The sequence below is a fragment of the Raphanus sativus genome, unplaced genomic scaffold, assembly GCF_000801105.2.
Source record: "Raphanus sativus cultivar WK10039 unplaced genomic scaffold, ASM80110v3 Scaffold0532, whole genome shotgun sequence".
NCBI classification, from domain to species: Eukaryota; Viridiplantae; Streptophyta; class Magnoliopsida; order Brassicales; family Brassicaceae; genus Raphanus; species Raphanus sativus.
The window spans coordinates 13278-35612 of record NW_026615850.1 but is presented as its reverse complement, the minus strand read 5'-3'; the positions used below and the strand labels follow the sequence as shown (position 1 = coordinate 35612).

At 33.4% G+C, this 22335-nt stretch overlaps 3 protein-coding genes and 1 pseudogene across 3 annotated transcripts; 2 read left to right on the top strand and 2 right to left on the bottom strand.

The window, feature by feature from the left end:
- Positions 1 to 2175: 2175 nt before the first annotated feature.
- On the top strand, positions 2176 to 3047 carry LOC108838583 (uncharacterized; annotated as a pseudogene).
- Positions 3048 to 7386: 4339 nt separating this feature from the next.
- LOC108825255 (uncharacterized) lies at positions 7387 to 13325 on the bottom strand. The gene is made up of 12 exons (XM_056997179.1): positions 13055 to 13325; positions 12892 to 12960; positions 12605 to 12808; positions 12340 to 12516; positions 11795 to 12233; positions 10773 to 11716; positions 10326 to 10680; positions 10083 to 10283; positions 9339 to 9994; positions 8179 to 9255; positions 7607 to 8092; positions 7387 to 7400 (listed from the first exon to the last, which is right to left on the bottom strand). The coding sequence occupies exons 1-12, from the start codon at positions 13323 to 13325 to the stop codon at positions 7387 to 7389; spliced, it is 4893 nt and encodes a 1630-aa protein (XP_056853159.1).
- LOC130502383 (uncharacterized) lies at positions 13250 to 18362 on the bottom strand. The gene is made up of 10 exons (XM_056997177.1): positions 18242 to 18362; positions 15961 to 17923; positions 15768 to 15864; positions 15568 to 15692; positions 15408 to 15492; positions 15203 to 15326; positions 14921 to 15114; positions 14707 to 14830; positions 14401 to 14616; positions 13250 to 14302 (listed from the first exon to the last, which is right to left on the bottom strand). Exons 2-10 carry the CDS (start codon positions 16187 to 16189, stop codon positions 14153 to 14155), a joined length of 1344 nt encoding a protein of 447 aa, XP_056853157.1. The 5' UTR covers positions 16190 to 17923; positions 18242 to 18362; the 3' UTR covers positions 13250 to 14152.
- Positions 18114 to 19478, top strand: LOC130502384 (transcription factor TCP7-like). Its single transcript, XM_056997178.1, has one exon. The coding sequence runs from the start codon at positions 18331 to 18333 to the stop codon at positions 19180 to 19182; it is 852 nt and encodes a 283-aa protein (XP_056853158.1). The 5' UTR covers positions 18114 to 18330; the 3' UTR covers positions 19183 to 19478.
- Positions 19479 to 22335: the final 2857 nt, after the last annotated feature.

Sequence of the window (22335 nt, the reverse complement as noted above, 5' to 3'; positions counted from 1 at the left end):
TGATCTGGATGCAAGGGAACCTGCTGGCTCGGTGTCGGGGTGCCATCTCAGTGTACATCTGCTCGACGGCTTAACTTGAGAGATGAGAAAGTACATACCTCGTTGACGGCAAGCATTATGTCCATTATTCTCCTTGCATGTGTCCATTATTTCTCTTAACCTTCTTCAGCTTCCTCAAGAAATACCTAATCAGGGTTACTAACTTATAGTTAAGACAACAAGTTGATAACTTAGCAACCAAAAGAAGAAAAAAAATACAGAAGAGAGGTGGAATAAGCTACTAAACAGAACTAGAACTTGGCACGAACCTTGTTTGGGTCCCAGAGATTCATACGGCAAAGAGAGTTCAGGCTATCAAGGCAGTAAAGCAAGTCTTTAGGAGAAGATAGGTTCATGCGGCTTCTTCTAGATCAAACTGAAATGAAAGAAACCAACCAAGAAGATCATTACAAGGAAGGCAAAAAAAGAGAGCTCATATTGGAACACCTTTGCTGATATTTACCCCTTCTCAAGATAACCAACGTAATCTGAGACCAAGGCAACAATGGTGAGCTGATGCTTTCTGGACAAATAGAACATCTCATCACCAGAATTGACCCGAATAGACATTCTAGTGTCCAACATCTTTTCACTCAAACAGTTGAAACGTTCGTTATCATAGTCACTGCTGTAAACACAGAGTGTAGCTTTTGTTTGTAGAAGGAAACATACATGTACAAAACATACATAGATTACAAAGCATTTATTGAAACTACTATCTTTTGATTACAAAAAAAGGTTTACAAGGTTTTTTTTATACAGATAGATTTGAAGCAAACCTTATTCTTAGGTAAACCAAAAACATGAAAGTTAATAATTTAATATGATGGTAACAATTGACATAACCTAACTTCAAATCTGCTAATCTTTAATGGTGATTTAAATTTCAGTTTAACAGTAAAAATTGTATTCTCTTTTTTTGTTTATATTTTTTTTCTATACTGATGTAAAAATTAGATCTTTGAAATTTATAAATACTCCCTCCATTTCGATTTAATTGTTGTTGTAGGGAAATTTTTTCGTTTCCAAATAAGTGTCGTTTTAGAGTTTCAATGTAAAATTTATTAAAAAGATTCTCCATTTTATTTTTCTATTGATTGAAATATGGTTAGGTGTATAGATAATTGCATTTTTATTTTGGAAATATATAAAATCATATGTTTTCTTAATCCGTGTGTATAAACCTAGAACGACGAATAAAATGAAATGAAGGGAGTATGTATTTAAACATTCATAATTATGATTTACATTATTAATAAAAACCCTAGCATAGACGTTTGCTTCAATCTATATATAGTTTCTTTTTAGTTTTTCTTGCCTTGCATATCATTCACGACAGTCATCATCAATAATCAACATACACACACAGTACATCACAAACCACTATTCCCATGTCACACAACAGAAGTTTTAATTCCCATCGTAACGGTTGACACAAAACTTCCTATTAAAAATATTGAATCAGACAACCTTTAAGCCTTTTTCCAAGTCTTTACAGTGTACACTTTACAATCTAAACCCTAGACAAAGAAACAAAACGTCTCGTACGTTTAAGTTATAGGTTATTAAATACAAAGTTGAGAATCCCAAAGAAGACGTAACAAGTGGGAGAAAAAAGGAATGAAGGAGGGGACGTGATGATTGAGTTAAACAAATGTCAACGCCTAGTCCATCCTTAAAAGCCAAACCTCACCCATTTATTAACCTAACTGCGCCTAACCGTCTTTGTCCTCGCCTTCCTCCTCCGTCAAATTCTCTTTATATATACTCCCTCTGTTTCATAATAAGTGTCACTCTGAGATCATTTTCTTATTACACAAAGAGTGTCACTTTACAATTCCAATGTAAATTATAATAACTTTCAGCTGAAAATTAATTGCAAACTGCATTGATTTTATAAATAATTTTATTTATCTAAATTACTATTGGTCAAAGAGGTATAAGTAATTATAACTTAAATATATTTCAACAACTTTTTTAATCTTTGTGAAAAATGTCACAACGACACTCTTTAAAAAACGGAAAGAATATTATACAAACGTTTCTTCTCCCTAAAGAAAACAAACACATTTGAGATTTCATCATCGAAAGAGATAAAGAGATAGAGTGAGAAGTTAAAGATAACAAATAACGATCATGAAGCTCGTCTAGTCGCCGGAAACCGCCTCTAACGCTTACATCCACACCGTTAGAACTGTAAGAATACTCTAAATTAATGGTGCATATTTTGTTACACCTGAGCTATTTTTTCTTAAATGAACTTCTTGAATTAGTTATTGATTATGAAGTACAATTCAATGGTTAATACGATATTTTATGGTTATTTGAAACGGTATTTTAACATGTGATTGTTGTTTAAATGTTCTTGATGTATACGGAATAAGAATCTTGATCTTGTTTTTAACTTATATATATATGATTCTTGAAGTGTAAAAGCTACAAAGAATCGAGTGTAGCCGAGTATTTATCAGCTATGGCGGCTGGATGGAACACAAGGCTGATCGTAGAGACTTAGAAACGTGGAGAACCGATTGCCACCAGTGTTGGACTAGCTGTCGCGGCCATACACACGTGCGGAAGACACATATGTATAGTTCCTGACGAGGAGTCAAGATCGGAGTACGAGACCGTTATGAAAAGAGCCGTTGTCAGCGACGCGACGGAAATAGTGGTCGGAGACTCGGTGGAGGACGTGATGGATAGACTCTCCGGCGTGGACTCAAAACGCGGTGAGTACATCAAGGCTTTGGGGCTTGCGAACATGAGCAAAATGGGTGCCGTTTTGGTGTGTAAAAACGCCACGCAGAAGTCTCCCTGGATTTAAGTGGCACCGTGTTTTGAGACGAGGCACACGTGTGGTGAGATCGGTGTTTTTACTCGTCGGGAGAGGGTTAGATATCGCACACGTGGGAGCCAGTGGTGGTGGTGATTTGAAGAAGATTCATAGCCGTTGGATTAAACACATCGATCCTCGGTCAGGAGAAGAGCCTCTGTTCAAACGCAAATAGAAAATAATCTGGGTAATAAGACCATTTAAAGGAGGGAAAATTGCTAAAACCAACTCAAATATTGATTGCAACCCTAAAAGTAGATCTCATATTCAATCAATTGCAAACCCAACCTAAAGTGGTGTTAAAACTACTATTTAGCCCTTGTGACCAAAAAAAAAAAACATAAAGTCATTTTACTGTTCTGTCCTTCGTAAGTCTACACATAACAAACATAGTCTACATATCCGTAGACGTCGTACACAGTCTACACTGTTGACTTAATTTGTAGTCTACATTTTAATTTGATCTAGTTAATTACGTTTAAAAATATATAAAAGTAATTTTTGTGAAATTATTAATTAATCATCAATTTAAAGGTTAATATAAAGTTTATAAACTAAATTTGTATATAAGTGAACAACTAAAAAGAATATATATTGATTTGGTAACCATGTGAGACAATGTTTATGATTTAGTAACAAAAGGTCATATAACATGTTATATCTTTAAATGTTAGATCTTTAGGGTTAGATTTAGATTGAATTTTTTTATTTAAATTAACATATTATTACTGAGTAGTTTATATTTTGTAAATTTAATACAATAAAGTTGAGACTCTTTTGATTATCAAATAAACATTTAGGGTTTGAGTTTTGTGGTTTAGGGTTTCGTAGACTTACAAATCAGTCTACTTTGGTGAGTGTAAACTGTCTTTAAGATCTATTCTCATCGAATTTAACCTAACCCGATTTAACCAAGTAAATTCAAACATAATCCAATTTAAACTAAGCCTTTACATTTAGAGTTTGAGTTTGTGGTTTAGGGTTTCGTAGACTTACAAATCAATCTACTTTAGTGAGCGTAAACTATCTTTAAATTCTATTCTCATCGAATTTAACCTAACCGGATTTAACCAAGTAAATTCTAACCTAATTCAATTTAAACCAAGCCTTAACATTTATGGTTTGGATTTGTGGTTTAGGGTTTTGTAGACCTACAATAAAGTCTTTATATCTGGAGACGTATTTTTCAGTTTGAATTTTTAAATTTTGTTTACAAAATATGATTATTTTTAAATTAAGTGAGATTCCTTAAGAATTAAAATGTAAAATCATATACTATAACTATTAAAAATAAAGAAAAAAATTTAATAAATCATATATTAAAATTATCAAAAATAAAGAAAAAATAAATAATGAAATTATCATAGTAAACTTTCTAAAAGGTCTACTAAGTTACAATAAAATATACTCTAAGAATTTTAATTTTAGTAGACTTCAAAAGAAGTCTACAGTGTCGTAAATTTTAACCTAGTTTTATTTTTGTCTCCCTATATAAATGAAACTAGATTTTGGACCCGCCCGTCCGGGCGGGTGAATGTTTGAAAAATTGAAATTTGTGTATTTTGATTTGTTTGTTTAGGATAGTATTAAAGTACTATGTTTTACAACTTATAAATCTATATTATTTTGAATATTACATTTTGTGTATTTTTATTATATGATATAAAAAAATTGTTTTGTTCTGTTAATACTATATTTAATTACGGGCCTTTTCCATAATAAAAGTTAAGGGACATGTAACCCAAAATTGATTTTTCATGTATCAACTCCAAAATGGCCGAAAATATTATATTGGACCGTGGTAATCAATTTGACAATGACAAAATATGATATTGGACCGTGATATGATACATATTTGAACCATGATGAAAATTCAAAGCCCAACAGAATTTTATTCCGGGAAAAAAACAGAAAGATGTACTTAATGTTTTTTTTTTGTCGGTCATCTAACCCCTCTCTCTCCTCCTCTCTCGCTCGGATCTACTTTTGTTCTCTCTCTCTCTCTCTTTCAACAGATACGCTCTTTTCTCTTCTCGATGTTCATCGGATTCTCATCAGTCGAAACAAAAACTGTTGAATCAAGAATCAAACCAAACAGTTATTCTTCTTACGTTCAACTGGTGGAATCAATCAAGTTGATTTAAGGTTAGTTACATATTTTTATGAGATTAACGAAATCGTTTCGAAGCCCTAACCATCATTTTAATAGATTCTTTTAATTTCAACAGTTTTGTCATTTGCATGCAGTAGATCCGCGCTTGAAGTTTCGTCTTATGCTTTAAAAAGTCAAAAACATTTCTTTCAAAAAAGACATCAATCTGGAGCTCAAGATCTACAAGGAATGTTGAATGGTTTGTCCTTGATTCTGTATAAAACATTTTTTTTTTAATTTTAACATTTACCGTATGATTAGTGATTATCAAATTACCAGTTCGAAGTAACATTGTTTGTTCATTCTTTTTCTGCCGTTTAATGATGTTTCATTATTCTGGTCAATCTGTATTAAGTGTGGAAAGTCTGATACTTGCATCAGGGTTTTAACAGAAGCGAAGTCGGGAGTCATAAATGAGGAAGCTGGGAGTCATAACTGATGAAGTTTCTAAATTTTTAAAAATGAAAGGTATAATAACTTATTCCTTTAGAGCAAATAATATCTTGATAAGTTTATTAGTCGCACCATCCTTAGCTCGGGTTTAATTGAGCAACACAATTTAAATGGATATCTGATATAGTTTGCTTTAGAGAATCCGGTTAAGGATGCTGCAGTTTTTCTGTTTTGCTATTATAAATTTTTGAATTCTGAATCACTTGTCTAGTATCTGTTTTGCTATGGTCTGACATATATTAGTTTTAGAGACAGAGTACTCGTTGGGGAGTTACAGAGGGAAATGAGGCAGAAGCGAGTAAACTTATAGATCAAGAGTTTCATGTTTCAACATAGTGATGAGGAGAGGGAAGACACGATAATCAGTTAGTTCTCAGTGCTCTGCGGAGTAAGAGAGGGACATTAGACAGAAGCTGAAAAGAAGAATACAACCTTCACATGACAGCAGACTTGTAAATGGTTAGTATTCATTTTTTTTTTATATATTTTTGAATTGAATAATCACTTATATCTCTTAATAATTTGATAGGTGTTTTGAATTTAAGATACTCGGTTAGTAGTTTATTTCCTGAGAAACACTGCCTTAAGTTAAAGTTTGATACCAATTGTACTTGCATTAGTTAAACTATGATAATAGTTTGATGTTACTTTCAATTGATGTTACTGATAGTCTTAGATAAAAATAGTATCTGTTATAAACTGTAGTATAATTGGTAGGTTTGTCGAAAGATAAAGAATAACAATCTTAAAGGATAAAATTTTAATCTAGATCCAACAAATGTTGATCATTGGAGAACTATTTTTAAATATTTTATAAAATCAAACTGTCATTCTCTAATTATTTTTTATATATTACATGATCTTGGATGTTCTCCAATGATTGAGAGAATTCAACTGCATACGAAGACAACAAAAAGGACTGGAAAACAGAGTACTCTCTGCGGAGTAAGAGAGTGACATGAGACAGAAGCTGAAAAGAAGAATGCAACCTTCACATGACAGCAGACTTGTAAATGGTTAGTAATCACTTATATCTTATTTTCTTTTTGAATTGAATAATCTTTTATAACTTTTTATAATTTGATAGGTGTTTTGAATTTAAGATAGTAGGTTAGTAGTTTATTTCATGAGAAACACTGCCTTAAGTTAAAGTTTGATACCAATTGTACTTGCATTAGTTAAACTATGATAATAGTTTGATGTTACTTGCATTTGATGTTACTGGTAGTGTTAGATAAGAATAGTTTCTGTTATAAACTGTAGTAGAATTGGTAGGTTTGACGAAAGATAAAGAATAACAATCTTAAAGGATTAAATTTTAGTCTAGATCCAACAAATGTTGATCATTGGAGAACTTTTTTTAAATATTTTATACAATCATACTGTCATTCTCTAATTATTTTTTATATATTACATGATCTTGGATGTTCTCCAATGATTGAGGGAATTCAACGGCATAAGAAGACAGCAAAAGGGAGTGGAAAAAAATTGAGTGTCTGCGGAGTAACAGAAGGATATGAGAAAGAAGCTGCATAAGAAGAATAAGACCTTCACGTGACACCAGACTTATAAAATGGTTAGTAATCACGTATCTACTCACACTAATTTGTTAGGTGTTTCGAATTTAAGATAGTCTAGAAATAGTTCCTGCGAAACACTGCGATATTAACAGTTTGATATTGATTTCGTACTTGCATTAGTTTTAGATCTTGATAATAGTTTGAGGTTACTTGCATTCTATGTTACTTATAGTCTTAGATAAGAACCAATAAAAATCGTTTATGTTATAAACTGTAGTAGAATAGGTAGGTTTGTAGAAAGATAAAGAATAACAATCTAGATCCAAATAATATTTTAGTTTAGAAAAAATTTCTGAACCAGCAAGCACACTTCCACCCGAGATAAAATGTCAACAACTGAAATCTGCAAAAAACAAAAGAATAAATGCACTCAAAATTATTATTCTTTGATGAATCTTCAACAAAATCTGAATAACATAGATAAACTTAATAAAAAAAATTTACCTTATGAAGTCAACATTTAAAGGTTGGTGAATATTTGTTTGAAAACAACATTTGTAGTTTTTTTCTGAGGTTTGCCATCTTTGTCTAAAATCAAAATCTTTAAACCTTTTTTGGAAGTCACCCTAGAAACAGCAACATATAGCTGCCCATGTGAGAAGACTGGTCTAGGTAGGTAGAGACATACTTGAGAAAGCGATTGCCCTTGGCTTTTGTTGATTGTCATCGCAAATGCCAGAGCAAGAGGCAGTTGCCTCCTCCTCATTTTAAAAGGCAACCTGGTGTCTGATGGAGTTATCAACAATCTAGGAATATCAATAATTTTTCCAACGCTTTCTCCTGTAAGAATCCTTGCTCGAACCATAAAATCCATGAGCTCAGTGATCTGAAGTCTTGTCCCATTCATTAAACCATCAGTAGGCGCTATGTTTCTCAGTATCATAACAGGACATCCAACCTTTAGTCTAAGACAATGATTTGGTAAACCAGGCACCTTAATCGTGTTTAGAAAATCAGGAGAAAGAGCTTCGTCGTTTACAGAACTCGTATCAGAAGGACAAATGCTATCAGCACTTGTGTAAATTTTTTCTTCACCTGAAACAGAAAACATATATTAGGAGAGAAAGAAACAAACATAAAGTAGGCATCACTTTTAGTTCTTAATGGCGATAAAATTTTACCTTGTAGCTTATCCAACATATATTCATTAACTGTATGAACATCCTCGTTAGTTGGACAAAGGATAGCTCTCTCTTGAAAGAATTTAGCCTCTTTGTTTTCATGCAATGAGCTTGAATCACCATAAATAGCTGAGCTGATAGCTTCTATAGGATCATTGAAGTCAGTTATCAAAAATTCTTCTGGGATTTCAATCTCTGCAACACCATCATTAGGTTCATTAAGTGTACCATCACCAACTTTTAATATCCACTCCGAAAACTCCTTGAGCTCGGTTGCATCTTCAATTGACAATCCGCCTTTGTGCAATCGCATATTTTGGGTGAGCTTAAGAACTTTGCAGTGGTTCCAAAGATAGGATGAGTTCAATGCAGCCAACACAATCTCAGCTCTACCAGCTCCATTAATAACAGGCAAGACTTGTCTAAAATCACCTCCAAAAACAATTACCTTTCCACCAAATGGTTGTGTGTCATGCTTCCCAAGAATATCAGATAATGTTCTATCCAAAGCCTCAAAACAATGTTTGCTCATCATTGGAGCTTCATCCCAGATAATCAGTGATGATGCTTTCACTAAATTAGATTGGTCTGTTCCATGTCTCATCGTACACCTAGAAAAATCGTCTGGACTGAGTGGAATACCAAATCTGGAATGAGCTGTTCGACCGCCTTGCAACAACAAAGATGCGATGCCACTCGAAGCCACATTTAGAACAATCTCTCCTCTAGACCTGATAGATGCAGAAAGTAATTTCCAAAGGAAAGTTTTACCAGTTCCACCAAAACCACTCACAAAAAACATTCCACCATCAGCTTTACTAACAGCTCCAAGAATCTGGTCATATATTTCCCTTTGCTCCAAAGTCATCTTTGGAATATCTCTTTCAAGAGTTTCCAACAAAGAAGAACGACAGTAGCTCAGTTCGTCCACTGCCAAGACATTAGAATCACGACTACTTCTCTTTGGTAATTTAGGCATACTGTTAAATCTTGCCAATGAAGTACCACTGCGCCTCAATAGTGATTCTATCTCTAATAAAGCAAACCTTTTCTTGTCATCATCACTCAGCTGTAGACCTTTAAGGAAAAAAAAATCGTCAAAATAAATAAAAAAAATGAGCACAAATCGAATATTGCACATCATAAAATAAATTACTAACCTGGTCGATTGAAATATTTCCTCCTATAGTGTTCAATATCTTCAGACAATACCTCCCAAGTGCTTTCCCAGACTACCTCTGGGGAAGATAAAGTGTTACTCATAAGCATCATAACAAATACTTTACGTAGCTCACTTGCTGTACTGTCATAAGCTCTTCTCATTATATCATCAATGTACTCTTGGTCATCATCTAATAACCCACGGGCATAACATGCTTCCTTGTAGCTCGGATATAGAACACCTTCATAAGTTTTGATGTCCTCATAACTGGTCGGTCCTCGGACAACGTTCAACAGCACACGCAAGAAGTAAGCATCTTCCTGGTTACGTGGAGCATAATTAATCCTCCCTAGCTTAAAACCTCTCTTACGCCTCTTGAACTTCTTTTTACTTTTATCGTAAGTATAGAAGTTAGGAATCTGAGCAAATGTCAATGTTCTAGCAAAGGAGTCGATTTTGTTCAACTCAAACCAAGCTAGAAACATTGTATTCTCAATAAGCTTCCTGCTCACAACTGCTATCAGTTTATCTTTTCCTTTGTAAGTAATAAGTTGTTTTCCGGGGAGATGAAAACTAAGCTTCTCTACTGCAGTTGATCGATAGTGAATAGGGAATTTGAATATTCTCCAGTTTCCTTCACATGTAGAGACGTATCTGTTAGCCAAAAAAAAAGACAAAATAATTATCAAAATTGCACGTCCAATATAACTTTCTTTCTAATTAAATCGTAACAGTTTAATACCTGCAATCAAAGAATTCTTTGAGTTCATCCCTTTTCTTGTCAAGCTTTTCCTTAGTAATCTCGACATCTCCTAGCTCATTTGCAACAATGTGTTCTGGTGGTTCAACGGCAACTGTAACCCGATCTTGACCTTTGTTAATGTACTTGAATAAGTACTTTATAGAGCCGGATTGGTTGCACCACTCCACGTTAATATGAGCTCTGTAAAGAAGAGATAATTTCCGGTTATAAGGAATAACATACCGATTGTCGCATTTCACCCCATTTTTCAGAACAAAGTTGTCGGACTGTTGACGCCTTCTGTAAACCGGAAATCCTTCTTTATTAACAAAGGTGTTCTCAACAAATGATTTAGGATAGGACTTAGAGCATCTCCCATTCTCCATACATGGTGAATACTTATTCGCTGCTCCACAAGGACCATGAATCATCATGTCCTTAATGACCTCGTAAAGCTCAGGTTCTTCCTTCTTATTAGGAATCTCTGCAGAAATTATGTTGTCAATGTCATCTGTTGTGGTAGGCTTAGTCTTTTTCATGAATAAGAGAATGTGAGCATGTGGTAAACCACGCTTCTGGAACTCAATAGTGTACATAGCTGTTTCAATCAATAAAAAAAATAATTAGAACATCATTACTTCAAAGAAATATAGATCTGGAAAAATCATAATCAAAACGCCGATCACTTACATGAAGATGTTTCTCCCAAAATTTTCTTCTTGGTTAAAGTATCCATCAATGAATCAAGCTTCATCTTGAAAATCCTACAGACAATATCTGATCTATCTTCTGCCTTCAGCTTCCTCGCTTTAACATATCTAGTGATCTCCGGCCATTTTGGATTACATGTAAAAGTGATGAAATAGTCTGGAAATCCAAAATGCTTACAAATCGCCATAGCATCTAAGTACATGTTCTTCATATATCTAGGACTCCCCACGTAAGAAGCTGGTAGGGTAAACTCAGATCCTTGGTCATTCATATCAACCTTGCCTGCATTCTCAGACTCTTTAATGGAGTCGTAACTGTCAGATCGCAAAGATGGCTGGTTCTGCCGTAGATATCTGAGGCGGTTAGACTCAATGGTTGTGAAGGCATCGACCACAAACTGCTGAAACAATCTTCTAGAATGTAGAAGGGAATGAGACTCATTCTTACGTTCATGCAGGCGAAAAGCAAAGTATTGCCGCATACTTATGTTAGGCTTCTTCTGTTTTTTGGTAATTTTGGTTGCTCCCTTCTTAATACCGAGTCTGAATCCATCCTCACCATAGGTAAACAATAGGGGATATTGAAGTGCAAGGTAGGAAGCATGGATCTCACTTATTCTCAGCAGTTTCCCTGACTTTTTTTGTAGAACAATATCCCGTCTGTCCATATCAAGACTAAAATCTCCAGGAATAAGGGCAGCAACTTCTCCAGCCGTGGGGGTGTTATATGTCCTTCCATCCTTTAGCCTCTCACTAACAATCCTCATATGAAAAGAATCTTCAGGATTAGTGTTAAAACGATCTCTTGCTGATCTATACTGCTTGACATATGGATTAACTTCATTTAACATCTTCATCAAAACATCAATAATATCATTCCTGAGATTATCTTTTTTCTTGACCTCAATGTTCTGCTTTCCAGAGCTGAAAAAAGTGAAACAAAGATATTATTTAGGTCCCTGATTAGTTTTGAAAGTAAAACTAAAATGAACTCCACAATACCTTAAACATTTAGCTCTGTTTTCTACTTCATTCTCTGTGTCAACTATGTATAGTTGCCCAAACTTCGCTTCTCTTCCATCTGGTGGAGTTAAATTGCCTATTAAGTGGTAGTTTTCTCCTTGTAATTGGAACATATCAGGTCCTCTACCCTTTTTCAACCCCCTCACTATTGTTCCACCAAGAGAAGTGAATGAAAAAACCATATTATAAGGTCTTATATGTTTCTGGAAATGTCGGCTTCGTGGATCATCCCCTTCCAAAAGCTTCTTTAGTACTGCTGGTGGTTCCTTCAGTAAAGGCAACTGCACTTGTCCTTGCATACAACATAATGAAAAGGTTGGACTCTTTGCAGTTCGACGCTTATTTAGCCTTTCTCCATACCACATGATAGCACCACAATGAGAACAATTATAGTCAGGATCACCCTCATCTATATAATCTGCAAGTAACATACATTTTCAGTGTCACAAACACTATGAATAACAATTTTTAAAAAATTAGTAAAGTACTTGTGGAGTCTTGATAAATCAATTGTGATGCTTTACCAGTGTCTTTCAAATTGATCTTAGTAGGTTTAGGTAATTTCCCAACACGACCATAATCCGTTGTAACATTACGTAGCACAACATTTCCTTCTGAATCCATTGAATCATCCAAGTCGGATTCATCATCTTCTGTATCAGTGTTCTCTGGCGAACTACATTCAAAAACCTGTTGGTGATCTGCGAAATGAAGATTTACAAAAATTTATAATGTTATAAATTTAAAAAATCTAATTCCACATGTCTAAAATAAAAAGAGAAATGGTACCTCCAAACAAATCATTTCCAACAATCTCATCTTCTTCGCCCATGCTATGAGTTGATGCATCAAATGCACTCTTTGATGGTGAATGTGAGTTTGTTTTACGCAAATGGACTATATTAGTTATGTCTTTAAGTACAGAAGGTGATTTTCTGCGTGGAGGAAGCGCCTTAGATTTGATAGATTTTAAGCTCTTCTGATGTAAATCCTCTGTAAAAAGAAAACATTAAGAATGCACCCAATAAGAAATGAACAAACTTACGAAATTAATATGCTCTGTGTGTAAATTTTACTTGCTAATGAGGTTAAACAACTGGTCGGCATTGGTGTGTCTTCTACCTGGTCTTTCCACGAATCCAAACCTGCAAAGATTTACACATTGAACACATTTTTATTTAAAGTAGGTTGACTTAACATTTTATATAAAAAGATTTATTTGTTATGAGAAATACTTACCAAGGAGACATCTTCTTTTGTTTCTAGGAGTTTGTGGTGAAAGCATACTTATTTGTTGATATGGTGAAGTTGTATTGAGTGGAACTTTGTTGTTTTCAATTGTTTCAAACAGTCTGTAATATATAGAACTGAGTGGAACATCCTTAAACTCAATGTTATTCTGTATATTGTAATCCACAGGACAGTCGCGCTGCAATTCTCTGATCGGTGTTGTGGAGATGGTGGGAGTGCCAATGCTTATTCCGTCGTCAATTTTTTTCCGTTTAGACATCTTAGACAATGATGCAGAAGAAAACGTTGAGCAATAAGGAGAAGAAGGAGATATGTGGCGAAAAAAATGACAGATTACCAGGTAATCTCTAATCTTTTGATTTAGGGAAAAAAATTTATTGAGGAAAAATATATAGTTACCTTAAATATAGTGAAATGGTTGTGATTATTGCTGAAATCTAGGTTTTTGTGATACAGTTTCCATTATTTATCGATATAATTTATTGATTCATACCTTATTTGAAAAACTAATACAATTTTTTCTCATTTTTATATTTTACGCTGAATAAGCAAACACAGAATTTAATATAATCAAAGAGATGGATGAGAAGGTTGTCTTAAGGACCAGTCTACGACCAACTTCTGCAATATATTCGGCTATTTTTAATCAACACGGGTATGTTATCTTTTCCATAACGTATATTTTAGGCTAGATTGAATTAAGTGCCTGGTTTAGACAATTAGGATGTTTCCATGGTTAGTTAGGTGTGTTGGCTTATACTGGGAATTAGGATGTTGTTAAGTTATACTACGTTTATTCAAATATATGTCTGCTAGCAATGGAAACAAACCAAAGTTGCAACTCCTTTAAAATACATAAATTATCTTAAACATGTGAAAAAATTCAATATAAAATAAGACAGAAACACACCAAAGTTGCAATACATCAAAATATTAAATGTAGGTCTTATTATGAAAATAAAAACCAAAACAAAGCAATGGAGAAAAAAACCAAAGTAACAAAATCAAAACAAAGTAGCAAAAACATCAAAAACTGAAGCAATAACTCATCATAAAAGGGAAGGAACTGAATAGAATATTATCTAATTAATCTGATTTATGCTTTTCCTCCTTGATCAATTTAGTGCACATTTTCTTCGAGGATGATGTTATGTCGGGTAGATCATCCTTCTCGTCCTTGCGCTTAGAAAAGGGAGTTTTAGGATCTTCTGATGAGTTTGTATCCAACAGCATGCACTAAAATGATGGAATAAAGATTTATATCAGTCTATAAAAGAAAAGACTTAGTAATGTAGTTAAACGTAAATAAAAACCCCAGTTTCTAATAAACTTACAGGAGCAGATGACATGGTAGAAGAAGTTGTTCCTATATCAGAAATAGCCTCTGAGACAGTTTCAATACTTAACACTTTATCTCCAGAACAAACCTCTAAGACAATATAGTTTCCTGATCCATTTGTGACGTTATCAGAAGTTATAGATAGCCCAAAACAGAATGACTTCCCCACCAAATCTTGAATAGGCGCAGGAAGTATCTCTGGATCTTCAATCTAGGTGTCAAAGTCGATCCAGAAAATTGTTTTAGTTTCATAAAAATGAATAATCATCAAACGACACAGAACAAACATCATTATACTAACCTCTGCATAAGAACCATCCCACAAGTCCTCAGCTTTATGTCCAATGATGGACTTTGCAACAGATCCTAGTAACATTACATTGCAAGTGTCTGTGTTATCTTTAACTACCAGATGTAGTTTGAATCTAGTAGACAACACCAAAAACGTTTGTAAAAATAAGTATGATGTCCAAACTTTAAATTGTAAGTTAAAAAAAAAAATGGAAACAACTTACTTTGGTAACACGTTAGTGATATTGGCATTACAAAGTTCACAATGAAACATTGGTTTATCACCTCTTCTCAGATTTTCATAATCAATCTTGGGTAGTTTATTGGCACGTTTCTGATGGCGGTTACAGCCAAAATAAAACCATGTCCAGTCAGTGTCGATTGCTTCAACACTGCATATGATTTTACAAATCTCCACCTGCATATATATTATTAAAGCTCATCTTAAAAAAAACCATGGTCATCTAAACAATTAAAGACACAACCTCGGAACAATTTAGTGTAACCTGATTTGCTGAAAGAACTTCCGAAATCGGTTTGACCTCAGCATCATTCCAATCATATTTGATGCGTTTACCATCCTTTTTTCCATTATCAGGCAGGGCAAGCTGTAGTTGATCATCTGACAACCTAGAAAAGAAACTTTATTTAATCATCAATCCATTAAGGACACATTTTTTAAAAAAGTAAAAATATAGCAAAGTAGACAACCTTTCTGACAACTCTAAAACTTCTGGAAGAGTTGGATTGAGGTACAGAAGTGATGCACCAAATGCATTAGTAATTTGAACCTCTCCTATAACAGAGGACGTTTATTTAAAATAATATAGGGAAAAATCAATGTAAAAATATGAAGAACCAAGTGAAATACCTCTAAAGAAATTGATTTTAGCAAACCTAATCAAAGCAACAATAGATCGATCTTGGTGTTCATCGCGAAAAGCTTCAATTTGCTCAGCATAAGTACCCCATAGACAACACACAAGACTGTTTCCTCTGTTAAATTTAGAGAGTTAATTAGGGATAAAATAGTTAAGTTAACTTGCACAAAGAGAGGTTATAAGATCAAACCGTGTGTCCATTAAGCGAAATTGAACCCTCTTTCTGTCTTCTCCTTGTGCTCTGACGGTTAGAACATCACCAAGGTCATGAATTTTCCCCATCACATCTGTTAAAAAATTAAATAGGTCAGTGTGTAGATGATAATAGTCAAAATAATAAGAAATATTAAGGATGATAAGATAATATCTGCAAAACACAGTACCTATGAGGAAGGATAGCTCTTTAGGGTCATTTCCAATTTGAGAATAGTCGGAAAGATTAAGAAAAATACGATCATCAGATAAATCAGAACCTCTAACAACAGTCTCATCTGAGATATTCATCTTGTATGGATGGTGTGTTGTTTTATACTGGCCACCAGCTGTTGTCATATGAACTTTTTCAATAACCACCCATTTTCCAATAGGTATATTACGTTGAACACGGGACATGAGTGTCTTTTTGCAAGTTGCTTGGATTTTGTTTCCCTAAGAAATGAACAAAGTTATATTAGTATATTGGTAAAGGATAAAAACTCTTTAAAATATAAGTCTAAAAAGGTCGACTAAGATAGTTTACCCATTCATCTGCTAAAACCAATTCAAAAGTATCTGAATAAGGTGTGATGGATCTCCATGAATGAAGGCATTTAACTTGGACTCGCCAGTTATCTTTAAACGGCCTGAGTTTCGTGAGAGGAACAAAAGTAGTCATGATCGACATTTTTGGGAGGTTTCAGCTTTGAACGATATTGTTTGTAGGTGTAGGGAAAGATGTATATATAGTTAGCGATGAGAAAGTAGGGTTAACGCGAGAAAATTTTAGAAAGATATTTTTAGTTGTGATGTTATCATTAAAACCGAATATACATATATAATTATCTTCCTAAAAATGATTATTTTATTAACTATTCACGACTCTTTAGGAATGTAGGTTTTTAATAGTTAGATATTATGCTTGATTAGCAAGAATATATGAATAGCGAGAATATAGGAAGATAATTTTGTTAAGGAGAGTAATAATTAATTAGTTATGATTTTGAAATCCCAAAAATATATGGTGATAAGATCGTATTGTTGATCTCGGTCCGTGGGTAATAAATGATTAGGTGTGGGTGTCGAAATCACTTAGTACGCAAGTCATAAAAGAAACGACACAGTTTTTGGTAATTATAGGTGGCGATTTTTAACAAAACGACATAGTTTAAGGCAGTGGCATAGTTTAGTAATTATTGTGGAAAAGTCTGGGGTAATTCATTTTTGTACTTCAGTTTTAATGGTTTAGATTGGCAAAAATCTGTTGTTCTGGTGTTCCAAAGCTAACCGGTGATACATGTTGATCAGTTGATCACCATTCACTTCATCACAAATATTTTTGGTGACAAATTTTTATTTAAAGAGGTTTCCTAATTGTTTACTGGTAGTTTTAAACAGATTAGTCTTTAGTTAATGAGACATTTCATTAAAATTAACTATTAAACGAAAATGTAAAATAGATTGATAAATAACCGAAGTGTTTTTTTTTGGTAATACTCGAAGTCTTTAATCAAAGTTGTCTATTATTATCTGTCGTATCCACTCCAACAAACATATATGTTTAGATTGAATGGGTCTCAAGTTAGCGGTACAGTGTTTACAAAAAAAAAACGAAACATGAACACACATAGGCCATAGCTCATGATTGCATTTGCACATAAAGTGTAAATTAATAATAAGAAAATACGTTTAGTGAAATATTTGTTTAAGGTGCGACAATAAATAACATATATATTAACAAATGATCTCGGTGCATAGGTCATGAATAGATTTAAATTGTTGTTACGATATGCTAATGAAGCGTATCCGCCAAGTGGACTAATCATTTCTTCTTAAGGTCAGACTCAATGGAATTAATAACTTAATTAAATTACTTCAGTCTTATATTTATATTGCAATTTGAGTATAACTTACTGTAAAGTTTTATGATATATTAATGTAGCACTTATAATTTTCACTTTTTCACATGGGATGTGATATTATTATAAATATACAAAGTTTTTCCAACTTACGCCAGTTTCCGAATCTTTATTGTGAAATACGGATCGAGCAGACTCAACTAATATGAGTTTTTTTTATTTAGTGTCGACAAAGGAATTCTAAAATTTTGGACTTTTCCTACTTCACGTAAAACACGTGATACTGGTATACCTGCAGATATTTAAATTGAATGGCCAATAAAATTTCCAAATATAAATAAATAAGAACTATATATAGCTCAATAAGCATCGATGCCAAAGTTTACTTACCAATCCAATTACCTCATTGATTGTCTCCTTCTTCAATCTTTTCAATAGTTGAATTAAACAACTTACTAGACTAATCGTCCCAATTTTTTTTTAAAAAAAATTGTGGCTTTGGTATGAGTTAAGTTGGATAGCTTACAAAAGTTTTAGCCAGTGGATTCATTACTGTGCTAGTATCCAAAAGAACAATAACTCAGTAAATAGTGAGAAGATTAAAAATTACCTCTTGTAGCAGCCTAACTTATATTCCATTGACCAAGTGTGCCACGCTAGGTCTTCACCGGAAGTCAAGAGCGTGAAGTCCACCGCGTCATGACAAATAAAAAATGTCCCCTCAAACAAGCAGAAAAAAAAAACAGAGAGGAAGTGAGCTGTGAAAAGGACCCACCACCCACATGTGTTCTCCTTCCTGTCTCCACCAGCTCTTTCCTCTCAATCATTAGCTTCCTCTCCCTCTCCTCCTCCTCTCAATGTGTTTTCAGTAACAAGAGAATCAAGAACCAATATTCTCTCTTCCAAGAATCTACTCCAAACATGTCTAACAACAACGACGGAGCTCTTGTCGTGAAGAAACCTCCGGCGAAAGATAGACACAGCAAAGTCGATGGAAGAGGGAGAAGGATACGTATGCCTATCATCTTCGCAGCTCGTGTCTTCCAGCTCACAAGAGAGCTCGGCCACAAATCGGACGGTCAAACTATCGAGTGGCTACTGCGTCAAGCCGAGCCTTCTATCATAGCCGCGACAGGAACCGGCACAACTCCGGCGAGTTTCTCCACCGCGTCAGCCTCACTCCGAGGAAACTCCACCACTTTGTCCTCGTCTCTAGATCATAAGCCTTTGCTAGGTTCCTCACCGTTTATACTCGGAAAACGTGTGAGAGCCGACGAGGATACACCGTCTGGGTTCTGGGCGGCTCCGGCGAGGCCGGAGTTCGGACAGGTCTGGAGCTTTGCCGCAGGAGGTCCACAAGAGATGTTCTTACAACAACAGCAACAGCAACAAGCAGCTGGACTTTTTATCCACCAGCAGCAACAAGCTGCAATGGGTGAAGCGTCAGCAGCTAGAGTCGGGAACTATCTTCCGGGTCATCTTAATTTGCTTGCTTCTTTATCTAGTGGAGCTCCCGGATCGGGTCGGAGAGAGGGTGATGACCAGCGTTGATGCATTGATTGTGAAGTTAAACCCCTTTTTTAGTTTTAGTATATTAATATTAATCTCTGTTTCTCTATTGTCGTTTCGGTCAATATCAATCGTTTGCATTGTTTACTTGAGTGGCATATCTCTGTCTCCCTATGTGTGTTGTTTAATTTTAGAGATTTAGCTGATCGATTTCAGGAGTGATTTGAGAGTATCATCAGTGTTTAAGTTAAGATTAGGGTTAGGGTTTAAAAATCTAGTCTTAAAGAGTTGTGTCAGGAGAGGATTTTAGTTTTTGTTGGGACCAAGATTTTACTTTATACACTCTTGTAGGGTAATAAAAACCCGTGGAGGTTTCTTTTACCCCTTTTGTCTGTTTTTTCCCAGCGAAACAGAACCGTCGTCAAGATTCAAGATACTATTATATAGTTTGCTAATTGTGTAACGTGTTACAACAATTGTGGTGAGCAAATTTGCACAAGCTGTTGACCCCTATGTTTCTTAATACTCCGACGATTTTATTATAAATATCATTTTGACATTTTTTACAGAGATATAAAAAATCGTATAATAGATTAATATTTTTTTTAATATATAATTTAAATACAAATCTATTGATTATTTAAAAGAATAGAAATAGATTTAAAATACAAAAATTAAATTAAAATTATAGAATATCAATTATTTTGAAACAAAATAAAAACTCTAAAATAAATTTATTATGAAATAGAGGGAGACTTCGTAATTTATTTAGTTTCTCTCTATGCATTTATTGATAGACAAGAGCTTTTATGTGACTGTGACTGTTGAGCTGAAATTGAACTTTGGAGGATGAACATATAATACAGTAACATTTTTTAATTTGCGAAAAAATATGAATTGTGGGTTTCAGATGATTAATAAAGAAAAGACAAAGCAGATGTGTCACTGGCTGAAAACTCTTCCAACTTTTATTGCCGTAGAATTTATGTCACGTGTTTGGATGTTTGGTTTGTCACGTTAGTCAGATAAAAGATTCGACTCGTAGGTGACATGATATCTTTAAAATCTGGTTCTCTATATTTTTGTTCTAGAAGCTTGTTTTTTAAATTTCTAACAGAAGTACAGAACTGAACTAAAACGAGTTATGGATGATACATCATCTGAGATTAGCCATTCAAACATGTGGCGGGTCCATAAGCTAAGCAACATAGCACTGTGTTTATATGATTTCAATCGGAGTTCTATTGTATGTACATACCAATTGACTTTTTTAATGTTGGTTTTGATTTTGACAAAAATCACTATTACGACGTAAATCCTGGTGAAGGACAGGTATGAAAATAAAGTTCTAATCCTTGTAATATTATGTTTAAAGCTTGAAGTAGTAAAATTTGTCATGCAACGCATATAAATTAGAGTTTTTTTAAAAAAATATAGAGTATTAAAGTATGCTATATTTACAGTTAATGATTAATGCGTAGATGATGTTAGCTGTATTTTCATATCTTCGATCATAACTCCATCTGTTATATGCAAATTAATAATTCACTAATCATTCTATTTTGATGAATACTATCAAAGTGATTAGATGGGTTTCTGTTGACAAAGAAACAAGATTAGTTATGTTTCTTGGATAATAATGAAACAGATTTGGCCAAGAAAACAAAATTCCATTAATAGGAAGATCTTAACTAAAAGTTGGTGTTTTAATATTTTTCTTTCTTAATTAGAGTAATCAACACTCAGCTCTAGTGCAAATAATTACATGTGGGGATCTTACTAATCAACTCGTATCAAACATCCCGTAACTGTTTAATCGTCTAATCATCTAAAATGACCCCAAAACCCAATAATTGATCTGCTCCGATTCTAGTCTATACGTCCAAAATAATTTATATAGGCTGGCACAGTATTCTAATGAAATTAATTTTATATAAATGATATTTTGGACCGACACACGTAAGTAAATAGCATCACTCTACCAGCTCTTTGCCGTATTAAATGTACTACCAAATAGTTTCTCTGTACTCTTACCAAGAAAAATGAGAAAGAATTGATTACTAAAAATGGTAAAATCCATTATAGAGATACTTAGGCCATACGCATTGAAGACTTTTAATAGAAGTTCACACGAATATCGAGAGAAAAAAAATATTAAACTATTTGCATATTTATGAACCTGTGTCGCTGCGGTTCTTACCGATGAACCCGTCTCGCCGCGTGTTGCGCCCGCGATTAGTCCACGTACTTTTTTTTTTTCTTTAATCAAACGAAAAAATAAAAAAAAATTTTAAAAAATTAAAATCATGAACCCCACAAAGGGTTTACTGATGCGCCTGCCCTTATAACTCAGACTTTTAAATCTCTATAATATTATTTTGAGAAGTCAGTTTTCTATGTGTTGCGCTCACGTTAACTCTCACGATGGTTGATTACGCTGATACCTTTAATGAATTAAAAAAAATTACATTTAGATACTATTATTGAAATTTTTATTTAGTTTCCTTTTAAATTTTTCCAAATAACATATATAATAAAAAAGAAACATTTATAAAGTTTTTTTAAAAAATTAAAAACGAAAATATATATTTATATAATAAGATTTCATTAAAAAAAAGAAATTTCACAAAATAGAAATATTCCATTTAAGACTATTTTAAATAACATAAATATATACTTTTGAAGTAATAAAGTATTTATTTATATCTATATTTTCTTAGATGAAAATATATATTTGTATATAATGTGATTTCGTAATCTATAAATTATATTTTACTTATATAATATGATTTCTAAAATACAATCACAAAAATTAAACTGTTTATTTTAAAAAGATATTAAAAATAAAGTAAAATTAACTTTTGATCAAATAATTAAAAAATTTTAAATTAACATAACACTATAATTTAACAAGGTAGATATATTATATATTATCATTATTAAAAATGTTTTTAATATTAAATTTTATGTTTTATGTTTGTCACAGTTAATATAACCATAATCAAAATACCAACGCAAATCTGAATTCTCATTTTTAGGATTATTTGCATAAATTTCAGTTTACCATTTAGTATATATAAGACATAAAATTATTTAAATATTTTAGTTATTGTAAATATTGATATGTGTTCATGAGGTTCCAAAAAGTATTAGTTACTTATGTAAATAACTTCCAATTGATTATCGTTTTACTTT